At 40.0% G+C, this 26,338-nt stretch overlaps 1 protein-coding gene across 1 annotated transcript; it reads left to right on the top strand.

The window, feature by feature from the left end:
- Positions 1 to 2,389: 2,389 nt before the first annotated feature.
- On the top strand, positions 2,390 to 21,713 carry moxd1 (monooxygenase, DBH-like 1). The gene is made up of 12 exons (XM_036550125.1): positions 2,390 to 2,865; positions 7,853 to 7,999; positions 8,334 to 8,501; positions 8,739 to 8,822; positions 12,080 to 12,259; positions 12,406 to 12,508; positions 12,907 to 13,073; positions 13,544 to 13,735; positions 14,388 to 14,447; positions 17,720 to 17,862; positions 20,316 to 20,484; positions 21,079 to 21,713. The coding sequence occupies exons 1-12, from the start codon at positions 2,590 to 2,592 to the stop codon at positions 21,235 to 21,237; spliced, it is 1,848 nt and encodes a 615-aa protein (XP_036406018.1). The 5' UTR covers positions 2,390 to 2,589; the 3' UTR covers positions 21,238 to 21,713.
- Positions 21,714 to 26,338: the final 4,625 nt, after the last annotated feature.

Below are 26,338 nucleotides of genomic sequence, written 5' to 3'. Positions count from 1 at the left end.
GGTGGCAGTGTATGTAACGTTAACTTACAGAACAGACACTTGTCACAGGAATGTTAAGGATGGATAAAATGTAATGGAATATATAATGAACATATCCATTTTTTTCTAGATTTTGAAGGGTTTCCTCATATTTTGGGTCCTGAGTGAATCTAATCATTGCCTTGGTCACATCACCAAAACACAGCCGGGAGAAGCTTAAAATTGAGCTTTAGAGATGTGCTCATCAGCATTATATGTGGTACAAAAAGGTAAAGCTTAGATAGAGAAAAACCAATACTCACTGTGACACTGCAGGGAGTCTATTACTGTGTGTTTTGGGGTTGTCCTGCCTTTAGGGTTGCGCAGATAGAGGCATAAACTCCAACACGTCCCAGGATGATGTTGTCCAAAAACCTGTTCAAGAAGTTCAAGTGAAGTTCAGAGAATGGATGTTCCAACATGAGAATGCAGTTACCCAAAGAAATGGTTAACTTAGCAAAAAAAAAGAGTGTTTTTTAAAATGGCTATCTCCAGAACTCAGTTCAATTTAACATTTTTGATTAGAACTCAAGACATAATTCACAAGTGAAAATCAGAAGATCTGAAGGGCCCACAGTAATTCTGCCTCAAAGAACAGCAAGATAAATCCTCCCATAGAAGTGCCAGGGCCTCGTAAAACACCACATGACGCATCTTGTTAGCGGAACGCATGCTTGTGCATTTACAAAATGCCAAACTTCAGAGGTGTGAATAGATGTGACCCTTGTGTGTTCTGGAAACCAACTGATTATTTGTTATTAATATGCCTTTGTTTTGGAAAATACTATCAAGATGTAACCATAACATTTGTAACTTTTTAAAACAGAAAATATACAATGTGTATCTTGTTTTTTTGTTGTATTATGTTGTTTTTCCCTACTTAATCATGGGTCTGAATACAATACATATGGATGGTACTGTATATGAGTATTAATGTATTATTCATTGTCCAGATTCTTATACTCTTTTTGAGCGACCTCCACATTTCATTTACATATTACAGGTTTCTGTTTCTTCCCCCAGATTTTGATTCTGGATGAAAACTGCAGTAGTCCTGACAAAAACATGTATTGTCGATGGATTGGCTTCTCCTACTATTATGCCTTGGATGTACGCATTGTGTAGGATATATAATTTTGAGGAGACATCATAGCTGTGCAGAGAGTGATGCGTTAAGAGAATTAAGACAACAGACAGGAAACGCCGCACGCTCTGTACTACAAAAGTAACAACTCCGCACACATATTCCAGTGTGGTCTCCGTCCAGTCGACACAGCTAAGAAACTGTACTCCTTACGCTAGAGGGCACATGAGGAAGTCACACTTCCTCTCCTCTCGGTCAGCTGTGTAGCTCAGCAGGGGAGCTTGTCTGCTCTGGGTGTCTGCCACCTTCCCATGATGCAACAGGAGCTCCGTGTTCATCCTGCAGGTGCTGAGGAACCGGCTCGTCCCTGTGTGTAAGCCCCAAGCTTTCCGCACAGATGCGTGACTGAGCTGAAGGATAAAACCTTACGGGTTCTAGAGAGAGAGCAGTCTGTGAAGCGTAGGAGGTCTGCCATAACAAGAAGTCACTCGGTCACACCTCTCCAGATGTCCGGATCAGCAAGACAGGGTCATGGGAGCTGCCGCTGTGCGGAAACTTGCTCAGCAGCAACTCTGAGGCATTATGGGATGCGATCAAGCCCTACTCCACTCTCTAAGCCATCGTATTCACATGCTCATTGAGTTAGAATCACATAGACCGGCGCACACTACTTGTAGCCGCTGATGTGGTGACAACTGGTTGTACCACTTCAGTACTTCAGAAACCTCTATCATAAATTATTGTTGTCGTTTTTTTCTTCCATGTGATTTTCTATTATTAAATGACTCGACTCCAATGTGGATGCCCTGCTGGCCAAAACCTGTCTTCCACATCTCCATCCGGGTGCCATTCAGAACTACTAAACACAAAATTAAACAAATTTAGTTGTTTTACTGTTTGTAAATGTTCCTTTCAAAACCTTGTCCATGGTTTGAAACCAAAAACTTATGTTCTAAGGAGTGAAAATACAAAGAACCAGGAGAGAAAGCACTGGCAAAACATTTAAGGGGCATTTATAATCATTCACCTCAGACATCAAAGCCCTCGACATCAATAGTAAGACATCATCTGTTGAAATTCGCGGTCATAGATAATAACGACTTGACTGATGTGCTAGTCACGCATTTCAGCTATCCCACCTAATCTAACGATGCGCTCCCGAAATTTATGAGCCAAAGCATGTACCGTAGCGCAATAATCAGCCACAAGAACACACCAGAAAAAAATTGAGCATAGGAAAAGCGAGTGGGACGTGTCTCTGCAGATCTAAGAGAACTAACACAAGTTTCGACAGTTTCAATGAGAGGATAATAAGAGTGTAGTTCAGAGGCTGTATGCTCGGTTGGAATATTTGCTTTCATTGTAGATTGGTAAACAAACACCGTTTCAGTCAGGAGCTGCTACTTACGTTTTCATCCAGCGAGAAACGGGGTTGAGAACAAAACTTACACTCACCCGATGAGACTACATGGTTGAAAACGTCTAATATGTCCAGTACACGAGAGCGCGTCTGTGCCTTGGTTTTCTTTGCAACTTTAAGACTTTGTGCGACGTTTTCCTCGAAGACCGGGTTCAGACATTCAACCATCTTAGATGCGCATGGAAAATATAAATTGAGATGGACATACGATGAAACAACGATAACTTTTCAAACTGAGGTGGAAACAAACGGATACATAGGATTTGGTTTGTCTACCAACGGAGCGATGGCGTTATCGGATATTGTAATTGGGGGAGTCGAAAAAGGGAAACCCTACCTACAGGTATGGATCGTTTTTAGGTCTGCTTTGGTAAACTCCATACGTTTATTAGCAGTTAACATAAAAGAACGTTAACATAAAAGAACGTTAATCGAATGCGTTAATCGAAATCGAATTTCTATGATTTTATCATTTGCACTGAAGCTGTACTTGTGGAGTGACTGCTAAAAATACGTGGTTATCATGTAGACACAATGATAACAAATAAATGAGCAAATATACCTCATAAACTGTATATTTTAATTAGTACATTTACAGTCGTGCCTCTTTCAGTTACGTCGTTTAATGTACCGTATCATTGTAACATCTCCGCGTGCTGTGATTCTTTTGACTCTTGCAAATCTTTTGTGCGCAGTTTCGGAAATTCCCGGGAACTGACCTGCGCATTCCACCGCCGGCTGATTAAAAATTAGAGTAGCGCTCATATTGAGCAAATCACGTCAAATGGTGTCATATCCCATCAGCTAGAGGTTCTTGGATCTGCCCTTTGCCGCACCCTCACATTTTTTTCATTCAGTTATTTGTTGTAATTATGCCTGTGTTCCAACACATGCTTATCCAGCTGACATAGTATTCTTAAGTAATATTCACACCATTACTTTAGAACTGATTCATTATTATTATTACTAAAATTATTATTTTGTATGCACCCTTCCTCCCACGTGTAAAGATAGACAGCACTAATAAGTATTTTATTTGTCATCCCGTCTAAGCCACCAGTGTAGGAACTGGTGTGATGGGAGTGAGAATCTCTTTTATTCATGTGAAGTCCCATCCACATCAAAGTCATCCTTAAAGGCATCACTGCCACACCCATTAATACTAATTAAAAATCTCTCCTGGTTTTTGCAAACAAGTTCGTGCTGTCTTGGTGAGGGTTCACCTCAGTTTGTTCCCATGTCAAATTGAATTGCGGTTTGTTGATACTCAGTGCATTTTAGTGGCAGTGTTTTTCCACAGCTGTGGTTACACAAGTTTTTTTTTTTCTTTTCTTTTCTTTTCGTTTCTTTTCTTTCCATTACTGTGCGGATTGCTTTACATTGTGGATTTCATGAGGGTCAGTGTTTTGGATGATGGAATAAGCAACTGATTTCTCGAATACAGTGGTCACAGTTTTTATTGATGTGTTAAGCCTTCCAAGAGTTCTTCAGTAAGCCGATATTCAGCAGGTATTTTCTAAATCTTTGCCATAGCTTCTGTCTACCAATTCTCACAGGCAGCCAGATACAGGTTCTAACCACACTGCATTAGCTCCCAGCCCCACTATGAATGCAGAAGCGTCTTGGCCTTGGTGTAAAAATATTCCACCTCCCCAAAGTGGTATAGAATATGGGGTTTTCATGTAGTATCAATGATTCTTTAATCACATACTCAAAACACCAGCCTCGGTATGGAGAAAGCCAAGAGCTACAATACGTAAAGCAATCAGTTAGAGGAAGCTTGCTATTATTGAAATATACAGGGTCTTATTAAGATCTCAAGTGGGCATGGGAATGATTCTGATTTTTATGCAGGAAAACTGAATCAAGAAATGATGTTTTTAAAAAACTATCTGGTTGTGTTTAAAGCCCATTTTCCATAACCATCTTAACGAGCTATCCATCTATGTAGTGAAATACATCTGACTAAATCAGGGATTGTTAGGGATGTGTTCAGTCAACTGCTTAACCTTTCAATTAATACTGACATGGGTTTTGACTTCTAAAACCATAAAGTAATCATTGGTAATAGTAAAAATGTAGTAACATGTATTATTCATGCATTATTCTACTTCCAGTTGGTAAATCTTTAGATGTTCACATCAATGTACGTTATTCTCTGAATGGAACATGTGATGCTTTGATGTAAGATGGAATGTGAGTGGAACTTCTATCATATGTGACAACATTTGTTGCCTCATTCTCAGTTTCTCTATTTTTGCTTGTGCTCCCTTTTAAATATTGGCCCTGTGGCTTCTTTATTTACCTATACTCTAAACTCTCATAGAAGCTAACTAGTTGTGACCACGTATGTGAAACAGATCTACAAAGAAATGTCTTTCTGGTAGTTAATAGACATTAATATTTTAAAGACAGTGAAGGGGAAGGATCACTTCAGACTGAAAGGACTGATAATGACTTTGAAATGTGAGTACCAAATGAACACAATGGATCTGAATCAATACAGGCACCCGCAAGGTGTATTAAGATTTTATACAGTTCTCAAGTAGCTCACTTCTCTCAGATGAAGGAGTCATTCTGCATTTAGTACAATTGCAGAGTACTTTCTCATTCTTTGAAGAAGAATCCAAAGTAATATGAATGTTAGAGGGTGCACATATGGAAAACAAAATCATATCTTAAATCACTCACTGTACATGCCTGGGCAAGCTTCAGAAGAGCTAGCTTTTATGTCATTATGGTAGCTCTCCTTTTATAACTGCGCACTCTGCCTGATAAAAGTTGCACACCTCCATGGTGTGGTTAAATTTACAGATCTCACTACGAGAGATCATGTGTTGTGTAATTGCCGGGAAAGCTATACAAGGCTCAGAAATTCATTCTGTGAATCAGTGTTCCTGACATTGACAGGTATGGGCATAACCATTTGGCAAGATGGTTGGTCAGCCACAAAGCGATTCGATATTTTATCCATTCTTCTCCCACTTGTTTGCAAATCAATGGTGTTGTGGTGAAGGCAACACAGAGAAAACATCTGGCTTCCCCTCCTAATGAATGAATTTATGATAGCTATGCACAGACATGAAAACTTGCTCCACTTCAAATACTGTACATCTGTCTACATGTTTGTATAGATGTTAGTCTATGTGAAGCAATGGCATGATGATACTTGTAATGAGTAACACAATATCAGAAGGCAAGGCCGATAAACAAGGTCAGTGCAAGGTCAGAGCTTCTGCTCTTCTCTGGCAAATCTGACCCTCACCTTCTTGCTGTGTATACCAAAAGGTGTATATAAAGGGCTCCTGTTAGACAGCAACATGACATTGGATTGTAGGGAAGGTTGTTTATTGAAAATCAACTCTGTTTCCCAGCATAGAGGATGTATAGCTGTGTGTATGTATAGACTGAGCACTGAAAAGGAATAACTGATTATGTCATTTTGAATTAGCAATACCATTAATATAACTACCTTTCAAATGTACCTCCAAAATAACTCCAGATAATGTACACAGAAGTATAGATGCATAGTGAGTTTGCGGTATTCATAGAAAAATAGAGTATATGCAGTATGTGCTTTAGCTGTTCCCTATCAGTGCTGACCGAGCAGCTTTGAGAGGACAGTGGTAGAAGTACATTTGTCCTCCATATCTCTTTTCTCTTTTCTCTTTCTTTCCCAACTATTATTTCAGTTTGACAAGCCCATGTAGGACCATCAGCATCCGTTTTTTCTGAGTATTAGAAAATCCTTAGGTGGTTAGTAGTCCTCAATAGCCCTTCAGATATTTTGTTGTTTTAAGAGGACACTCAAGGGCAAAAAGCCTTTATGAATTTTAGAAACTCATGATTATGTTCAGATTTTCAACCGCCTAAGAGCTATTCTCAGCACTGGGAATTCTTCATGAATACAGGCACAGAAAATTACAGTGAAGAATTTACAGGTGTGTTTTTGTTGGTGTGAGAATGTGCTACGTGATTCTGCAGTTCTAACAGTTGCAGGTACCTCCTTTCACCACTTGGGGACCTGTGAGGGGGAAAAAAGGTGACGTTGGCAGCCCCACATGGAGTAATTGCCAAAGGCTCTGAGGTTGGCAGGCAGAGAAGTTGTGTAGAGCTGTAAGGTCAGAAAAAAGGCTGAAGGTAAACAGTCATGCCCTTGTCCAATAGGCTAGTAACAAGACCTTAAATTCAATGTGAAATGTGATCTGAGGCCAGAGACGAGAGACAAGGAGAGGTGAGACACACGGTAGAAATACTTTAGGAGGGTGAAAACAGGCTGGGCAGCAACATTCTAAGTTGAAGAATTATTACATTACATGAATCTCATTTAGTAGATACTCTTATCCAGAGCGACTTACGTAGGATACATTTTTTTTACATGCTATCCATTTATACAGCTGGATATTTACTCTAGGGTAAGTACCTTGCCCAAGGGTACAGCAGCAGTGCCCTGGTGGGGAATCAAACCGGCAACCTTTTGGGTATGAGTCCTGCTCCTTACCACTATGCTACACTGCCACTCCACTGGAGCAGACTGAAGCAGTCTGGTTGCCTGGGTAGTGAAAACAGCCAACAGAGATGCAAAAGTCTAAGCAGGATAGATCAAGGGTCTGATCTCTGGGGAGCTCCTTTTGAGTGTGAGAAGGTGCAGAGGACCTTCTCCAGGTCTGTTGGTCAGAGTGCAGATACTCCTCAGGGTAATGGCTGATATTCCTACTCCCATCAACGAGGAAGGGAGGATTCTGTGATCAGAAAGAAGCAGAGAGGTCTGGAAGAATGACAACAGCAGAAACAGTGGCTGCTTTCATGGAGTTTAATATATTAGCTGGTTTATTTCTGTGTTGACTTCTCCCTCTTACATCTCATGACAATTCAATTACTGTTCCTCATTTTGAATCTGATTCAGTGGACTGTCCTTTTTAGAGGAGCATTTACAGATTAGATCATACTGAGACTAAAGGTTTCTGCTATTTTGTGTGTCTGTTTTCTCTCTTTGCACCCTGAATGCTAGATTGCTTGAAGCCAACGTAAAAGTTGTATCAGTTACTCTCATTCACAAGTGACTTGCTGAAATTCACTACTACATGTGAAGGAGAAAGACGATTGCGGTTAGATTGAATTGAGGTTTTTGTTATTCAGTAACAGCATTGACAGACCTTCTTGTCATATCCTGTTAGAGAAAGCTTTGAGACCAAGTGGTCAAGAAAGCACAGAGTATTTTTTGTGCAAGTATTCGAAGTCTGTCCTCATCATGTCATGTCTGGAATGAGAATTTGCCCATGTTCCTCTGCCTCATACAAGACTGCCATTATCTGCCCTGCTTTCAACAGGATTATTTTGCAGATCCCAACAGGAAAGTTCACAGAGATGCACAGCAGAACTACAGGCTGGAATACGGAATGGAAAACAAAACTCACACTGTCCTGGTTTTCAGCAGAGACCTTTATACTTGTGACAGAAATGACAAAGACATTACGGTACGGTGCTGTATTTGTGTTTGTATCCGTGTGTGTGTGTTTGTGTCTGTGTGTGGGGTAGGATATAAGAGTGATCTTGAGTGCCAAATTTTTGTTTTTGCATGTGTTTGGGCTTATCAAAAAAAGAGAAATCACCTTTTGGTTTTGATTTGTGATACAATAATCAGTTTTTGCACTTGCTTGCATGCTGTGATGTTTTTTGGACTCACTATATCTGAAGAAGCATTACTGTCACAGTATATGGGATAAGTGGATGAGAATAAGATATTCAATGTAGCTGTCCAGCTGTTGCAAAGGATGTGTTATTTGCTGCTTGTGTTTCACTCATACCCAGGAGGACACAGTGAGGGTGATATGGGCCTACCACAGTGACGATGTTGGGCGCTCTGGGCCAAGGTACCATGGGGTAAACAGGGGCCGGAAGAGCCTTCGGTTGCTCAACCCCACGATCGCTGCTAACATCTCCTCAGACACCGCCTTTTTCACCTTGCAGAACTTAAACGTAAGTTGGCAGTCAGTATGCTGGCATTATTCCCACCTGTCAGTTAATCTGTCATTACAGTCTTACCTCCGGAGGTGGATTTTATTTCATCCTGGAGGATTTTTGCTTTTCCCTCAAGTCAACCCAGAGTGTATATTGCATATGAAATCTGAGATATGTGAATGGGGCATTTTTCAATTCTGATGTTCCCTCGAGGGGGGTATATTTCAATCTATTTGTCTGTTTCTTTCAAGACAGGTGCCAGTGCCCTCCAAGGACACTACCTACTGGTGTCAGTTGTTTAAAATTCCACAAGTACCAAAGAAACATCACATTACTAGAGTAAGTACCCTGATATCTCAAAATGTGTATGATGTCCACCAAATGTGTATGTGACTAGTAAAAATGAGAAACAGACCATTATCTTTCATGGATTGTCAGAGGGCAACTACATAGGCTTGAATGTAGGGTCACTGCAATCCAACTGAAAGTAATTTAGCCATAGTTTTAGACTGACAATATCACCTTTCCTAATATCACATCCCTTTTGATGTCACGTTTTTTTTCTGTCTTTCATTCTAAATTTCTCTCTTTCAAAACCACATGCCACTCATTAATGGTGTCAGTGTTAATTGGAATATTTTAATCTATCACTGAGAAACCTTGCTGCTAGAGTACCCAAGTGCAGAGTATGTATTTTAATAAATATTTTAATAAATATAAAATAGAATATAAAATTAAATCTTGAGTACACACCCTTGCAAGATACAGGATACAAAAGAAATGCATTATGTGTATATGTAGTCTAATATGTAAACCAGTGTAAAAGCTATTCCAGGTGTACAAGTAGATTCTTTAATGCCATACACTCATTCATCTCCTTCACCTCTCTTTCTGTGCACAAAGTGTCATCCCAGATACAAGCATTCGTCTATGAACTTTTATTTGCCAGTCCTGCTCCCTCTGTCATTACAGAAATGTCTGATGTTTTGGCCTCCTCCCTGCTGGTCTTCTTCATGTTCAAAAGCACACCCACCTGCCTTTGTTACATTTTGAAAATGTCTGTTTATAAACACTGGCGTATAATTCAAATTATATGTATCCCGTTCGGTCTTAATGACAACCTTAAATTAAGTGCTTTAAAAACACTTAATTAGAGGGAGCCGGTTCAACTTGGTCAGTCACCAAACAAGATGAAGCTGAAGGGATGACAACATTGGTGTTTAGGATCAAACAACATCACAGCCCATAAATCATTTCAGATGTCCCTTTATTATACTTGTGGTAGTTAAATAACAGTGTTATTAATTTTATTTATGTGTTCACCAAGAAAAGTGAACAAATGTTATGCTTTGATAAATTGTTATTATTGTAATCATTATTATTAGTAGTATTGCTGTTAATAAAAATAATATATAATATAACAATATAGTGATTGAGTGCAGAATGTGTGTCATTGTTTTTTTTTTTTATTCTTTATTCTTTTTTTTCAAACACATTTCTGTCTCCCAAATTAGAAGAGCAAAACCGAAAGATTTCAGGTTGCCATGGCTACTCCTTAGTTTGGCACTGGCACGGATGGCCAGAGCATGTGCTCGAAACAAAGGCTTTCCAGTTCAGAATATTCACTGAACCAGAGCCAGGGAAGATATCAGTGTAATTCCACTGCATCTTCCACTGGGGCCCACCAAGCCTCCGCATCGTAAGGGGAGTTCTATGGAGCTGCTCTAATGTCAGATGATGCTAATTAGATAACACCAGTAGGACACAAACTCCCTATTTTTAGCTGACAGACACACTCCTGCATAATTTTGCTTATTTTGTGTGTGGCCGAACAGCTATGCCAGGTGCACCCACTTCATAATACAGGAAAATTTGCTTTTGAATTTAGTGTTTTTTTTTAAATGCAAAATCTGCACATCGATATATTGTTAGTCCTGATTGGTAATGCCTTTAATGGTTCACTGGATTATACGCTGACTGCAACACAGTGGTTTTAGATTGTAGTATCCCATGGCATGGTGCTTTTCATGTTGTGAAAATGGTGTTAAGAAAAAAACTAATGCGGTGGCTAGATTTCAAAAGTATATTTGCCAGAATACATGTGACACTGAAGTCATGAAATGCATGTATATTTTCTGATCTTATCAGATCTTATGTGAGTGTGGGTGGGACATTGTTGTGTGTAACACAAAACAAAAAAAATCACTATATGAGCAGCTGTTCATCAAATTCAACTGTAAATCCAAAAATGGATATTTAAACATAGACATGTTAAACCCACATGTGAGATTTATAGATGGTTATGGGACCGAACATTGTTCTTCGTATGGCTTTCAGCATATGCTTAAATACCAAAAGAGAACAGTTCACAGACACACTGAAGGCACGCTGTAAATTACAGCGATGTGATTATTGTAATCTAGCCTTGGATGAATTTGACGTGTGAGTGCAGCAGTACTTTGTGTGCTTTCTCTTCAAAACTAGCAATCAAGCGCGTAAAGCACACACTATAATTAAGACTTTAAACCTTACCTTTAACCCTTATCTTTTCCCTTTTGTGATTGTTCCATTCTCCATTCATGAGATGAGAGGTCTGCAGCTCTAGACCGAACAGCAGGCAGATATATAGGATACTTAGTTTTCACTCTCAAAGGAATCCCCCTAGAGAGCTAAATGGTTAACTACTACCTGTGTACTTCTACTTGTGTACTGTCTGTTTTATTTATTTACTATTTACCATTTATTCCTGTTTGATTATTTATTGTTATTATTTCTTGTTCTTTTTTTACTGTTGCACTATCCCCTATGCTGCTGTTAACACTGCAAATTTCCCCGCTGTGGGACAAGTAAAGGATTATCTTGTCTTATCTTATCTTATCTTATCTTACTTGTGATGGTAAGTGCGAAAGTACCTGCTGTATTTTCTGGCTAGCGTTTGTATTTATCTAGTTAGCAACATAATATTATTTTTATTATTATTAATCTTTATTTACAGCAGCTAGTGCCTGATGGCTACCGGTAATTACAGAATCTCATTTGTACAAAAAGTTCATTTTCATGTTCAATGTGAAAAATAATCAATTCAGAAGTACCATTGGCTGCGCTTTTGTTTTCTGTGTGTTAAAATTTGCCTTTCAGCAAAGTTCCTGTCCACAGGCATCAGTGATGCACAACTCATTGCCATTTTCATTTGTGTGGTGACCATGGAAAATGGCCTATGTAAATAAATCTGCAGAAAAACTGAAAAGGAAGAATGTTTAAATATTTATCTGATGGTCATAGGCCATGCTTTGGTCTTGCTTCCTGCTGATCTTAAAAGAGGCCTCACAGTATGATGTCACCATTCACCCAGTAGGCAACAAACTGTTTTAGTTCAAATTCAATTCAAACCAGAGGGATACATCAAAGAAGTTTTTCACTTCTCAATTTCCAGTCCAAACCATCTGCACCAGGATAATTTTATTCCCCAGCCTCCCGTGTTTCTCAGAAATTATCTAAATAAACTGTTTATGATATTTGAAGGTCTACAGTGACTATAAAATGTGATAAGTTCTCATCTCATTCATTCATTTCCTGTGTTTTTTTTTCTCTTTTAGATCGAGCCTTTGATTCAGAGAGGCCATGAAAACTTGGTTCACCACATTCTGTTGTATCAGTGTGACAGTAATCTGAATGAGAGTGAGCTTGACTTGGGACATGAATGCTACCACCCCAACATGCCAGACTCCTTCCTGACCTGCGAAACTGTGGTCTTTGCCTGGGCAATCGGAGGGGAGGTCAGCTCAAACTCTTCTAAAATTATACTTTTGTTGATACACTCTTGAAAAATCTGATTCTTGCTACACTGGATGCTGGTGCCTTTACACCACACTTTTACTCTGGGGTTGCGAGTTCAGTAGTTATGTGTTGTCTTATTTTGTAGGGATTGACCTACCCGCAGCATGTTGGCCTCTCCATTGGTACCCCAATAGACCCTGTCTACGTTCTGATGGAAGTCCATTATGACAACCCAGACCTTCAAGAAGGTAGATTATGAGGAGAATTTACACATTAGACAAATGTACTCTAGAGGTTAGTATTTCCTCATCTTATTTTAAAAGTGTTAATGTGTCGTTCTAAGTGAATTTGTAGTAAAAGCTGAAGTCAATAAGTCATTCCTAAGAGCAGAAAACAGTTACCAACATTCCATAAGCAACTTCACAGGACTAACTCTTATGATTAACAGCGGCTCATTTTGTCTTTGTACGTCTGGCAGTGCCGCTTGACACCTTTACATCTGACGCGTACATTGGTGTTATGAGCTCCCCTTAGGCCATATATGGATTCCTGGCACAAACCCGGACCCCCACTATACATTGTAAATCATCTCTGGTACTTGTATAGTGAGTACTGCTCACATGCTGGATTTCGCTGCCCATTCCAGGAGTGATAGACAGCTCAGGCCTCAGGCTCTTCCACACCCCTCTGCTGAGGCGGTACGACGCTGGCGTGATCGAAATTGGCGTGTGGGTCAGCCTGTACCACATGCTCCCTCCGGGACTTCAGGAGTACATCTCCGAGGGGCACTGCACCCAGGAGTGTCTGCGGGAGGTAAGGTACAAGGCCTGTAATTTCCCTTTAAAACTCATCGCCATGCTGTCAGGTATTGGATTCAGGTATTGTGCTCTATTGACTGATGTATCACTGATGTATACTTGGCTTCTGTTGCCTAGTCAGATTGCACAAGTTAACTTAGGTTAGGGCATAAATAATGTCATGCTCATGCTCACTGGTCTGGGAGTGTTGTTAGCCTTCTCCGACACTGTTGCTCATTTAACCTGAATGGATACAGTTATGTTCTGTTGAGCTGGAAGTCGCTCTGGTTAAGAGCGTCTGTTAAATGTATGTAATGTAATGTAATTGGCTGTGTATTATCATGTGACATGCTGCAAGTGACAGTAATGGGTCAGTGTTGCTAGCACAGTGATGATTCAAACCAGTTGACATGTGAGGACCTTACATGCCACTGCAGCCTCTTCTGCCTCTGCCACGCTGATGGCTTTGCGTTGTCCTCTCCACAGTCCCTGGACCACGAGATGCCAAGTGGGGTCCGAGTGTTTGCGGTTCTGATGCACTCTCACTTGGCGGGCCGGGCCATAAGAACCAGACACTTCCGGAACCAGGACGAGCTGCAGCCCCTGGCCCGTGATGACCATTTCGACTTTAACTTCCAGGAGTTCCAGTACCTCAAAGAAGAGAGGCTGGTGTTACCTGTCGGTACTCTGCTTGTGTCCACTCCTATATCATACAGTTATTATTTGCAGAAGGAGCAAAAAAGAGCTTTATGTCACTGTTCATTTTTTGAAAAACAAACTATAGTTAATCTCTTACACACTTAATATTTCTCCTGACTTTGTTTTGCTGATCCACTTAAATTTTATCAAATCATGTCACCGCTGTTCAAGGTCAGAGGCCATGAAGATATAAGACAGAATACTCTTAATCTTTATGAAGCCATTATGTCAGGAAAAAGTCAAAACTCTTGTTTCAGATGCAAGTCAAAGCAGGGGACCAGCCCTCGTTGATGCACTTTAAAAATATTGCAAAGTATTATAGTGACTCTTCTAACGGAAGTGTGCAATGCGTTGTGATAGGATTGGATTTGCTCAGCCATTTGAGTAAGAACCTGAAGCAAATACACCTTGTTTCACCTCCTTTGAAGCCGCTGTAGTTCACTGTTGCCAAAAGACTACTGGAGTTTATGTTTCATGTCTGTGCCCACTGAGGTGCTTGCAGTCAGATGTCATTTAGCTGATTTCAGTTTCCTTAATCTCCCTGCTATTTTTAATGAAGCAACTTTGCACAGTCAGTTATTATGCAGACCCCCTTGTGGGAATTTCTGACTTTCTCTTCCTCTATTTCCAGGGGGATAATCTGATCACAGAGTGCAAGTATAATACAAAAGGCAGAAGTAATATGACCTGGGTAAGAACTCACAGCAGTGTTTCATCCTGACTGTGCTTCTGAACTATTTCTTCCGCCACCATCGTAACAGCAGAGAAAAAGCAGAGAGCAGTGTACTACCACAACTGTCTGGAGTGGTTTTCTTTCCCCTTTTTCTCTGTCTCTCTTCAGTCAAGCCTAGCCAGAATGAATGGCCAAGCCTAGCTGGGCTGAATTGTAGCCCAGCTAAAATGAATGGTTGAGCCAAGCTGGGCTGAATTTGAGCCTATCTGATCTGAGTGGCCAAGCCTAGTCGGGTATAAATTGAGCCCAGATTATTGAATGGCTAAACCTAGCTGGGTGTAATTTGAGCCTTGCTCATTTGAGTGGCCAGGCCTAGCTGGGTGTAATGGGCTGAATTTGAGCCCATCTGATCTGAATGGCCAACCCTGGCTAGATGCAGTTTGGGCCCAGCTGATCTGAATGGCCAGGCGTAGCTGAGTGTAATTTGAGACCATCTGATCTGAATGGCCAAGCCCATCTGTGTATAATTTGGGCCTAGATGATCTGATTGGCCAGTCCTATCTGGGTGTAATTTGAGCCTAACCAATCTGATTGGCCAAGCCTAGCTGGGCTGAATGGCCTGATTTCTTGTGTTTCTATCAGTAGAAACCCCATTATGGTTTCTATGAGGAACTAGTGCGTTCCCTTTTCAGTTTCAGTCTGTACTCTATTTTTGAGTTTTTAATTTTTTAGGCTTTCTGCCAACTAAAGATCTCCCTGTCGGGCCCTACAGTAAGAATGGGGAAAACTAACATTTTCACAGAAATGAACTATTTGAACCAATTTTTTCATAATGGATTCACACTGTTTCGAGAATCTTGAACCTTCCATGCCACAGTGACATCTTCTGGCTCTCGGAAGTCACGGCAATCAGTCCTCTGGTTCTGAAAGTGTAGAATGCACTCTTTTTATCAGTATAAACTGTAATGGACAGAATGCTAGTTTGTGTGCTTAGTCTGTGCTGTGGGCTACTGTTATGCCACCAATGGATTAAATGCTAATGCTATTTAAAGCTTAATTCACATATTAGATTATCTTGTAATATTCATTTAGACTACATGTTGAACAAATGATATTTACATTTGTACAATTACAGCCTATAGGGCAACTAATACGATACACCTTCAAACAGCAAACTTCAACAACTTCAGACTGTGCAATGAGCGTCAGGGTAAAGGCGGCAACAAGAAACAATTTAAAAAGCACAATTTAAAAAGCACAGCAATTGACGACAGCACTGATGGGGGGGGGGCAGCAATTGTGTGCTGGGTCAGTCCAGGTAGAGTCTGAAGAGGTGCGTCTTCAGGCCCCGTCTGAAGGAATGGGGTGAAGGAGCTGTCCGTAGCGGGACAGGGAGTTCGTTCCACCTTTCGTTCCATCGTTCCACTGGGGAGCGATGTAGGTGAAACGCCGATGTCTGGCAGAACGAGCACCTCCTGCCTTGACCATGCAAGGAGGATATAGCATGATAAATGCTTTGTGGCACTTATTATGTAAAATTTTGGGGGAACATGATGTGAATTACCATCATATGTGAAGTTTCCCTCTAATATATTATCTTTTATATCAAATTTTTAAGTATATATATCGTCAGTGGTATACTGTGTGTGCCAAATATGTCCTGTATTTTAAACAAAGTTATTATATTACAATGAATATAAATACTATATATATAATAATATAAAAACTTTCTTTTTTCTTTCTTATTTATTGTTAGATTTTTATTGGTATTTTGATTTGACCGAATTGCATTTTATGATATGGAAAGCCCTCTATGCCTTTTCTATTTTCTAGTGCATTTTCAGTCAGGCTAAAGTTCCCCTATGTACTGTTTCTTAACCCAAAGTAGATGGTGGATGATGCAGTAATGTATTGTCTGGGGTAAAGTTGTACCTCTGTGCCAGGGATCCAGATTTCCTTTGGAATGACATAACTCTGGTCACTTTCTTTCTCTTTCTTTATGTCCTCATTTAACAGGCGTTCTGTTTCACTAGTATTCAAGTAAAACCTCTCTAATGTCTTTTAATGTCTTCTGTTTTTTTGCATTGGCATTCTCCAGTGTCTGTCTCATTATGTTTTGGAACTGAGCTGTCAGACTTCATTTGAAACTGTTATGTGGCTTCTTGCAAAAGTCTTTTTTGTGGGTTTACAGTGAATGTCGTTTTTTCATATGTATGTATTTCATTGTATTCCTTTGGGGGGTTAAAGCTTCTGTGATCTTACTTTTTTTTACTCTTTCATTGCAAATGTAAACATTGACACTTTGTTAATCCTAACATATGATGATGTTTGTCATTTCAAAATCATATTTCACAACTGTCGTGTGAAAACACTGAGCTTTATGAAAGGCTAATATGCTTTTAATTTACTCCTGCAGCTAAGTAAATAGATGACATGTAAATTTCCAGGCATGGGTTTCTCTGAGGATTTTAATTAATAGTGCGTGTGAATACCTGTCATACACATAGGCTAGGAGAAAGATGCAAATGAGGCAAGACTATATTCTTTCATTAACATATCATAGGAAACGTATTTGATTGAGTTATGCAGGGATAATCTGTGTGCTTCCCCTGAATCTGTTGGTTGGTGCTTTCAAACATGTGTGGAGGGCAGTCTGTTCTTGGCTGAACAGTATTTCAGCAAACACATCCCCTGGACCACAAACTGATTCTTGTCGTATGCCTGTTTTCGGTTATTAGCACAGCCTTGAACACAAAACATCAGCAACTAACAAATTAGCAGCAACAAGAATATGAGATATGTAGCCTTTTCCTTGTGACATAAAGCCATCCTCTTACTGATTTACAATGATTTATGAAGTTATTATTTTGATTCCCACATACTGCTGTTTATTGCTGTAACAGCTCCATGCTGTGTACATCCTGTCCAGCATGTGAAATTGCTTGTTACTTCCTCTTTGCTTCGGGGGTATTACAATTTCTCAAGAGGGGCCGTCAAATGAAACTTTTTAACATATTCAGCTGTTTAGCCCAAAGACATCAAATGTAAACCACAAAATATGTCTTTGTCAGTTTAGTTGCTGAAATTATTTAAAGCGAATTAGTTCTCCAGCCAAATTCACACACATAAATAAAAGTTCTCACGTTATCCCCGAAACTCTCACAGTCATAGCTTGAAGAAATTGATTTGTAGTATGTTTTGGTGTGTCTCTCTTGTTTTGGTTAATTATGATTGTTTATTTACCTCAGTCATTTTTTTTTCTCTGAAAGAGTTATATTGTCTCTTTACAGGGTGGTTTGAGCACTCGGGATGAGATGTGTCTGTCCTATTTGCTCTATTATCCTCGCATTAACCTGGCCCGCTGTGAGAGCCTCCCAGAAATAAATGGGCAGCTCAAGTTCATCGGAGTGAAAGAAATCCAGGTTCCCGTCACGTGAGTGTGCCAGTTTCCTACCCACAGGCCTGTTTAGCTGGCACCATGCCATGCTAATGATCCCATGCTAATGATCCCATGCTAACATATTGGATCAGATATAGGGATGGAACTGGAACAGTCATAGGGAGCTATAGGTTAACAAGTCAGTCAGGTGAAGAGAGGCATGGAAGTCAAGGTTTGATCTTGAGCAGGATAAGGGAATTCAGATGTGACCAGGCCAAAAAAAGGCTGTGCGGGTCACAGTAATAAACCTGATTTTTTTTCTCTTTTGGGTGATACCATAGGCAAATATGAGCATAAAGTAGGTTGATAGAGTAGTTTACCATTGTCTAGCTAGAAAGGTTGTTTGTGCAGCCATCTACATTTCTCAGCATAACCAATCATTCTAGCTACTTAAATGTGGCTATGCTTTTATTTGCGTTGTTGCCAGTTGTCTCAGTGAAGGTAAACTATTGACTTTAAACTTAACAGGTATTTCAGTAATGCGGAAAAGTTCATAAATACAGCTCATTTTACCAGTATTCACTATTATTGCAGCTATTCATTATTATTCAGTGTTCATATTTTCTGGTATCACTCATATACAGTTCTCATAGTCCTTAACAGGCTTTGCTGTATGATAAAGTCTGTCTTATACGCTGAAATGTACTCCTGTATAATGTAATATTGTGTAACTGTGGCTAATGGTGCTGGCACAGCGTGCAAAGTATATGTATATGGATTTTTTTCACAGTCAAGAAATAACCGTCACTCCCCCTTCTCCCTTTTTCCTCTTTAGCTTGATTGACGGTTCCAGTTTGTATTCTGTTTGTAATAAGCCTGAAGTTTACGCAAACAAGGTCTCTAACTCGATGTAAAGGAAGCTGCAGTAAATGGACTCTTATCTCAGTTTATATTCTCTGGCGATGCACCACCACAACAGTCCAAAAGAACAGAATGTTTGTAACCAGCTCTAATGTTATGGCCATTTATGTTCTGGTCTTGCGCTCATTCAAAGAGGGGGTTTTGCACAACAGGATATATATTAAGTCATTCTATTAAAAAAACATGTTTTTTTTTCTTTTTAGAAGAATTGCATAGCCCTCTGGGTTTGGCATCATTAAATTCCTTTTCTGCCTCGCGCTAGTAAATAGACGACTGAGAGAGCTGGCTAGCAGAAGAAAAAGGTGTCAGCTATTGAAACTTAGAGGTTGCATTCACTTCAAGAAAGTGAAACAGGCCGCTCTGTCTCAATTATAAAGAACAGGTTCAAGGAGGTCACCCTTGCTTTCAGAGAATTTGATTCCTTTTTTTTTCTGGAGAAATGCAAATTTGCACATTATTTTGCAGTACTCCTTGGAAATTCCACTTAATTCATTTTCCATTCTTATTTCTCTACTCATTTCAAAGAAAACATTACAAGCACAAACAAGCTTTTATTCTTGAAAGAGAGGAAATGGGACGTCTTTGTCATTATACTTCAGCAGAAACTCTACTTTAAGTCTACCATATACAATATCACAGTGGCAGGAAGTTTTCAGGAAAGACAACTGCCACACCAACGTCATATTGCACAGATTTTTAAAAAAGTATCCCCGAAGGTATCAAAGGAGGTAGATTTCATTTTATCTTGCTAGCACCTCTTACCTCTGATAGTACTGCGTCCTCAAACAGACCTTACTCTCAGCTGAGAACTGTCTCATTGTGGAACTGTACACATCCTGTCCCCGTACTGTCGCTGTACTTACTGTATGCACTTTTGTAAGTCGCTTTGGATAAAAGCGTCTGCTAAATAAATAAATGTAAATGTAAATGTACCCCAAAAACTGACGTCAAAATAAAAGCAGTCGCAGGACATAGGTGGCATTCCTGCCATTGGAGTGCTTGCAGCAGGATGCCCCAGAGGAACAAGGCAGTGAGAAGGGAGCTTAGACGCACAGAATAATGGGAGGCTGGAAATGAGAAACATCTGAGGGTTTGGGTTAATAGAGAGTGTTTATTCTCCCCGCGGGCGGAGCTGAACTCCTGTGCTCATGTGAAGGAATGAGGGGATTTGTACAGGTCAAGCTGAGCCGCTCTAAACAGATTAAGTAACAAAGCTCTTTTTTCCCCCCACAAACATGTGCTTGCAAAAAAAAAAAAGAAAGAAAGAAAGAAAGAAAGCAAGAGAAAAAAGCTGAGGAAAAACACCAGGCCTCGGTACCACCTCTAATCAGGCCAGTGCAGATTTTCTCAGCAAATTAACACCATTGTGGAATATGTTTCCCATGACCAGTACTTTAAAAAGTTCTTTAAAACTTTCAGATTACTTTATTAACAGAATCAGGTTTATTTTTGACTCACTGTCTGTGAGATTCTACTCTGGAAAAAAAAAATGTTACAGATATTTTTCTTGCAGTAGCAGATGTCTGTTGGGCACGATCTGTTGATAAGAATTAGAGGGTTTTGTATGACTTTCTTCTCTGTTAAAGGACCTGGCCATTTATAATCAAAAGCCCCAAGAAGTACACCAATCTGACCTTCACAGAGGCCATGGACAAGTTCAAGTGGTCGAAGAAAAGGGGGAAGGCTTTCAATGAGATGGTGCTGCAGCTGCCGATGAATGTCCGCTGCTCCAAACGGGGTCAGGATGAGTGGTCGGTGAGTGGCGTAACCCACCTGCTGGTGACGCATTACCCCAACAGAACCAAATTCTCTAGGCCACCCCAAGGCCTGTGTTGCTCACAAGAAGCAGTCAACATACGGGATGTTTGAGTGTGTAATGCAAAGCATTTCCTGGTGTTTGCACCAAAATGACAAGAGCATCCTTCCCATACAAAGAAATTGTATTTCCCTGTACGTCTACACAACCATGAAGGCAGGAACTCTGGACACAGATCTAAAAATCATCTTTTTAAATTGCCGGAAACTTTATGTTTCTCTTTTTGTAATGATTTCAGCACTAAATGTAATGTTTGTGTGATTATCATTTAGCAGACGTTCTTATCCAGAGCAACTTACATAGGTTACGATCTACATGTTATCCATTTTTACAGCTGGATATTTACTGAGGCAATTCTGGTCTGTGTACCTTGCCAGGGGGTTCAGCAACAGTGCTCCAGCGGGGAATCAAACCTGCAACCTTTCAGTTACAAGCCCAAGCTCCTTACACAATGCACTATGCCACACTGCCACCCAGTATTCTAGTTATTTTACCTCAGTCTTCACTCTCTTTTCTTTTTCCCCCTTCCACAGATCCAAGGCGTGATTGTGTCTCCGCCAGAGATTAAATCAGAAGCTAGACCTCCTCTTACCCCTTGCAGCAAAGCCTCAGAAGCCCACAGAAGAGGGATTCTCCTCCTCGTCCTCTGTTCCGTGTGCTTAGTCAGGATCTGGATCCCCCTCTCCCTCTAGCCCCTCCACATTTCCCACAGGCTCTGCAGAATCCTGAGGCCACCAGCCAAGCCTTCAGCCAATCTGAAAAAAAAATAAATAATAATAACAAGTTTGATAGCAAGGAAACCAATAAAGTGTTCAGCAGTTCTCCTGAGGTACCTTAAAATAGTGGAAAGGCTATCAGGGTCCTCAGCTGTAACGGTATGTTGGATCTGTAAGACTTTAAAAAACGCCTGATATTGTAAAGTGTGAGGTAGTGGCTCGTTATCTCCTGCTGACACCTGCCCTGGCGTTGTTCCTCTGTGCAGCACACAGCTTTGTATATACAGGGACACATCAAGTAAGCTAGCCATCAACGCAGATATCGAAGCAGGCAGCTTCCGGCAAGAGGCGAACAACTCTGTCCTTTCATGAACGCTTGCTTCAAGTTAACATTTTATGGTATATGAACACAGCAGATGCATAAGGGATCAGAATTCAATTGCTAGACCCCCCCCCCCCCCCCCCCCCCAATAGTCCACTTGCCAAAAGTGCTCACTGAGCAGAAACAAAAAGACAGCCATTTCTAGATTGAGTTACTAGACTCCTTATGCCCGTTAAGCATTCCAGTCAGTATATATGGCAGAAAATAATGGAATCTGTGTTTGCATTCAGCTGTAATTCTGTACATGTGGTTCCATAACTGACAGATAGCTCTGTAATTCTAGAATGTCAGGGACCTCTTTCATCTGTGTATTCAAACAAGATGTAATACTGGATGGAACACTAATGTATCAGGTCAAACACTAATTGCATGTCTAAAATACACATTTAACCTGTCAGGGTGAACAGATAAACACATATAAAGCTGTTTGCATTGGGAGATTCACAGATGCACTTCAACATTGAATGAAAACGTAAAATTGAAAAACCAAACAATGTTGTATGAAGATCTTTTACATTCTAGATTTCCACAGGGTTTTTTTTTTTTCACATTGTCTGAATGGTGGCATCACATGCTGAAACAATATATTTTTTCTGTATTTTATATGCTTAACAGGTAAATAAAGGTTTTTATTTCTTGATGATATGACAGTTGTGTTATTAACTATTATTATTGTAGTTGTTTGATGTTAATTTGTTTGACATTAATTTGTTTGCTTTGAGCAGTGGCAGGCCACTGTTGGTGTCTGTGTTACAGGTCATGCTAGACTACAAATGTCCTAAATTAGCTGGAGCAGCACAGCCATTATTAGTGATAATCGACTAAACATGTTGGATTGGGCAGATCTGTAGGCCAGCGTTTGCAGTTGTGTTTTGCACTGCTCTCCTCATATTTGCTTCCATCCTCTTGGCAAGTGAGCTACAGCAAAGTGCCACATCAAATGAGAGGATTGAAAAAAAAAAAAATCATTAGTAATGTATTTTGCTTGGTCCAGCATTTGATGAGAAGTGTTTCAGAAAGTCACTCAAAGAATAACATCGCTCGCAAAAAAAAAAAAAAAAACAGAAATAGCTGCGTTGCTGCTCGTCCCTAGGAGTTGCCATAGCATATGGTAACTAACACAAGGAATGTGTTGGGAGTCATCCACATCCAAGATGAGTATTAATTTGAAACATGCCAGGACTACTAAAAAAGCAAAACACGAAGTTGAAATCAATATCAAATGACATGCCCTTTAAGAACTTAACTTTAATCCCACTCCAGAGATGACATGAATTAAAACCATTTTTTTTTTTTTCATTATCCTTTTAGAAACACTCGAGTTCAGTCAGGCCCTTCACCGTGGTGTCAGTCACTTTGTGGAACCACCCATACAGCATTGGAATTAAGGGCACTGCTATCATGGAATACTCTTTCAACCAATCACTGCCATAATTGGTAGGAAACACATCCATCGCTCAAATATTTGATTGGGCAGTGCCCTTGAAATTTATGCCTTGTGTGACTTGTCTGATGTGTCTGATCATAAGGAATTCTCCAGGTAATACAGTTGGTACCTAGTAGGGACTTACTCATTTTTAGCCACAAATTTAACTCCCAGGCCTGTATTTAGGTCCTTTCTTCCTGGCTGCACATTTCCAAAACTTCAGGAAAGTAATTTATCAAACTGGGTTACAGTTGTAGAATACAGCCATTATGCAGGTCTATATAGGAACTCGTGAAATAACAAGAAAAAACAACCAATATACCAATCATGGTAACCTATAGAATTCGTCATTCTAAAATTTCTGCAAATTAACATATTCAAGCTTTTAAAAGGTTACTGAGATCAGAGGAGGATAAGTTTAAATTGATGCTTAAAAAATCCCAATTATCCTGGAGGCTCATGCCGGTTTTATGTAATTCTGCTGTTACCGCCTTGGGCTCCCTGGTACCGCAAGGAACATCTCTGCTTAAGGCCGCAAGGCCGCCGGACCATTTATTAGGACTTACCGTGATTACCCCGACTGAGAACAGAAATGTGCCAGTGAGCTTGCGACCGGGGGAAAAATAGACCTCTTGCTTTTTTTTTTTTTTACCTCAGATATGTTTTTGTCTTCATATGTGCTTGATGTTCTCACAGAACAGAGGCTGATGTCACACATCTTTAAGAAACGGAGGTGAGTGTCTTTCTTTTTGTCAGATTTTACTTCCCAGTAGTGACACTGAAACTGATCTGATGATATTAATGTCTGATACTGGCCTAGAGTGCAGACAGGTGCTTTGATCACAGAACTCAGAGCTAATCATGAATATGAATTACAACTGGGATATTGTTGTCATGCCCCTGAGAAAAGCAGTGTAGCTTGCCTAGATTAAGATCCTTTCCATGATTAAAGACAGAATGCTCATAATTGTAAGATCAGGGCCTTTTGTGACCAGAAAAATTATTATGAACACTTTTGCGGTACAGGTGCCTTCATCTTCAAAAGCATTTGTTTGATCCTGCACTTCTGCATCTGAACATGTTAAAGGCAGCTTGCAATAATGACAGATGACAGTATTAATCAATCGTGTGAAAGTTGCTCAGACAAGTTTTCCCCTCTCACGCATGTTTTGGATTCAAGTTAACTGTCCTACAGGAGTGGGTGGCACCTGACGAAAATATTAGTGCGTTGTTATGTTACGCAAGATCACAGGATGAAAACAAGGACTATTTCTCAGGACTATTGCCCTGAAGTGTGTCAGTAATTTTGCTATTTGTCTTATAATGTTGAGATGTGGTTAAAATGAAAACAATTTGGTTTGTCGAATAAAACGCACATGAGCCTGTGTTTGATTTGCAAATCAAAGACGTCGGTGTATGGAATGTGTCTCAGCGTAGTACACTCGCACTGTTATTCGAAGTTATGGATTCATTTAAATACGCCACACGGAATGGCAGGCACTATAAGCGACTGTGTGCAGGGATGTTTTGCGTTAATGCCCCGGCCCTCTGTCTGACTCTGAGATTGCCACCAGATGGATAAAGAGTGAAATGAATTGTGAGGGGGGGGAAGTCATAAATGGAAAACTTTATATGTTTCCTTTAGGCTACAGTTGTTCCTTCTGTGTCTGACAGTGCTGCAATGTGTCTGTGGTTTTTTTTTTCCCCTGTGCCTTTGTTGCCAGAGTCTTTAGTAATAAAGAAGAATGACGATCTGCTCCCTCCCCCTTCCCGCCCTTTCCCTGAAAAAGAAACCAAATTTATAGTGCCGTAGAGTTCGTGTAAAATATATTTGAATGGTAACGTTGTTATGCTTAAATACTTAAAAACTTCTTGAAAATGTGAATTCAGATGCTTAGCGGAAATGTGTTAGAACAGAATAAAAAACATAACAGTCTAAGGAATAGTTCGATTCCCAGTTGACGTGGCCGGTGGCACAGCCTTGCTTACACAAGGAAAGACTGTGGGGTATTTGTGATAGAAATTTATCATGACAGTAAAACTGACGGAATCTCAGATAACCTTTAGTAATGTTTACAAGCACATACCTGTGGGTTTACCTGCCTGCTTTGACGTTCATATTCATGATCATTACCTTAAAGCTCCAGACTGATTCAGGCTGAGGCCTATAGCCCAGATATCACTTAATTCATGTTAGGGTAAGTCATTAGTTGGCAATGACCCGGAGTAAGGAGGGTAATTTGCTTTGTCCTAGTGGAGCAGGATTGGCATATATCAGCCAGGGTTTCTCTGCTCACTGCTGTATCAGTGCCTCCTAGTGGCACCTTTGAACTATAGAACATAGAAAGGTGGGTGTATTGTGTTCACAATGGGCCAATAGTTTCAGCTAGCTATTCCTTTACTATTTCTAGCAGCAAGGGAGCATGCTTGAATTTAAATTGTCATAGCAGCTAGCTGACTGGCTGGCTTACCTTGACCGATACCTGGTTTTTATAACCAGGTACACTGCTTGTGCAAATAAGTAAAACAGCAGCAATTTGTGTAGTGCCATTGAACTTAATGTGTGGCCAGAATAAAAGTACGACTTATTATCTGAAGAGATCATTACCATGCCATGCCTTATTCTTTAGTTAATGCACAAAGACTTACAGATCACAAATATGTTTGGTTTTTTTTTTCTAAAATTAGTTACATGGGGTCTGTAGATGGGGTCGTTCCACTCATCAATTTTTTCTTTTCTAAATTGCACATAGGAAAACAAGACTTATTTTACTATTTTAGATTTTTGTCCCTGACATTAAAAAACAGAGTTCTTCCATTTTAAGTTCTGCAATAAAATTAGACAAATGCCGGCAACTTTCAAAAATATTTTTTTAATTGACTAATTCCTTTTTTTTCCTCTTCAGCTTATGTTCAATTTATAATTATACATGCAGCAGAGGAGGCCAACACCACAGTGGTGTAGTCTGACAGGGAGTGTGCTGGGAGCCTGTGAACATGAACTCCAAAGTTTTTTTTCGAAGATAACGCAAGAGTTACTCTAAAAGGAGAATGACTAGTTCTGTGAATCAGTGACACCCTAATGCAAAATGTATAGATCATAGATAATCATGTTCAAGTGTTGATGATCAAGTGCTTGTATTAAGTCCATGATCAGGTCCTTGTATCAAGTGTTGGCCAAAGCAGTTTTAGTGCTCATCAGATGGTTTTTGGTCAGCCTCATAGGGAAGCTCCAGGTTGAAACTGGCTTGACATCTGTGAATAGACAA

Source organism: Megalops cyprinoides, chromosome 17, assembly GCF_013368585.1.
Source record: "Megalops cyprinoides isolate fMegCyp1 chromosome 17, fMegCyp1.pri, whole genome shotgun sequence".
Classification (NCBI taxonomy): Eukaryota; Metazoa; Chordata; class Actinopteri; order Elopiformes; family Megalopidae; genus Megalops; species Megalops cyprinoides.
The sequence above is the reverse complement of the archived record's forward strand: the minus strand, read 5'-3'. Positions and strand labels throughout refer to the sequence as shown.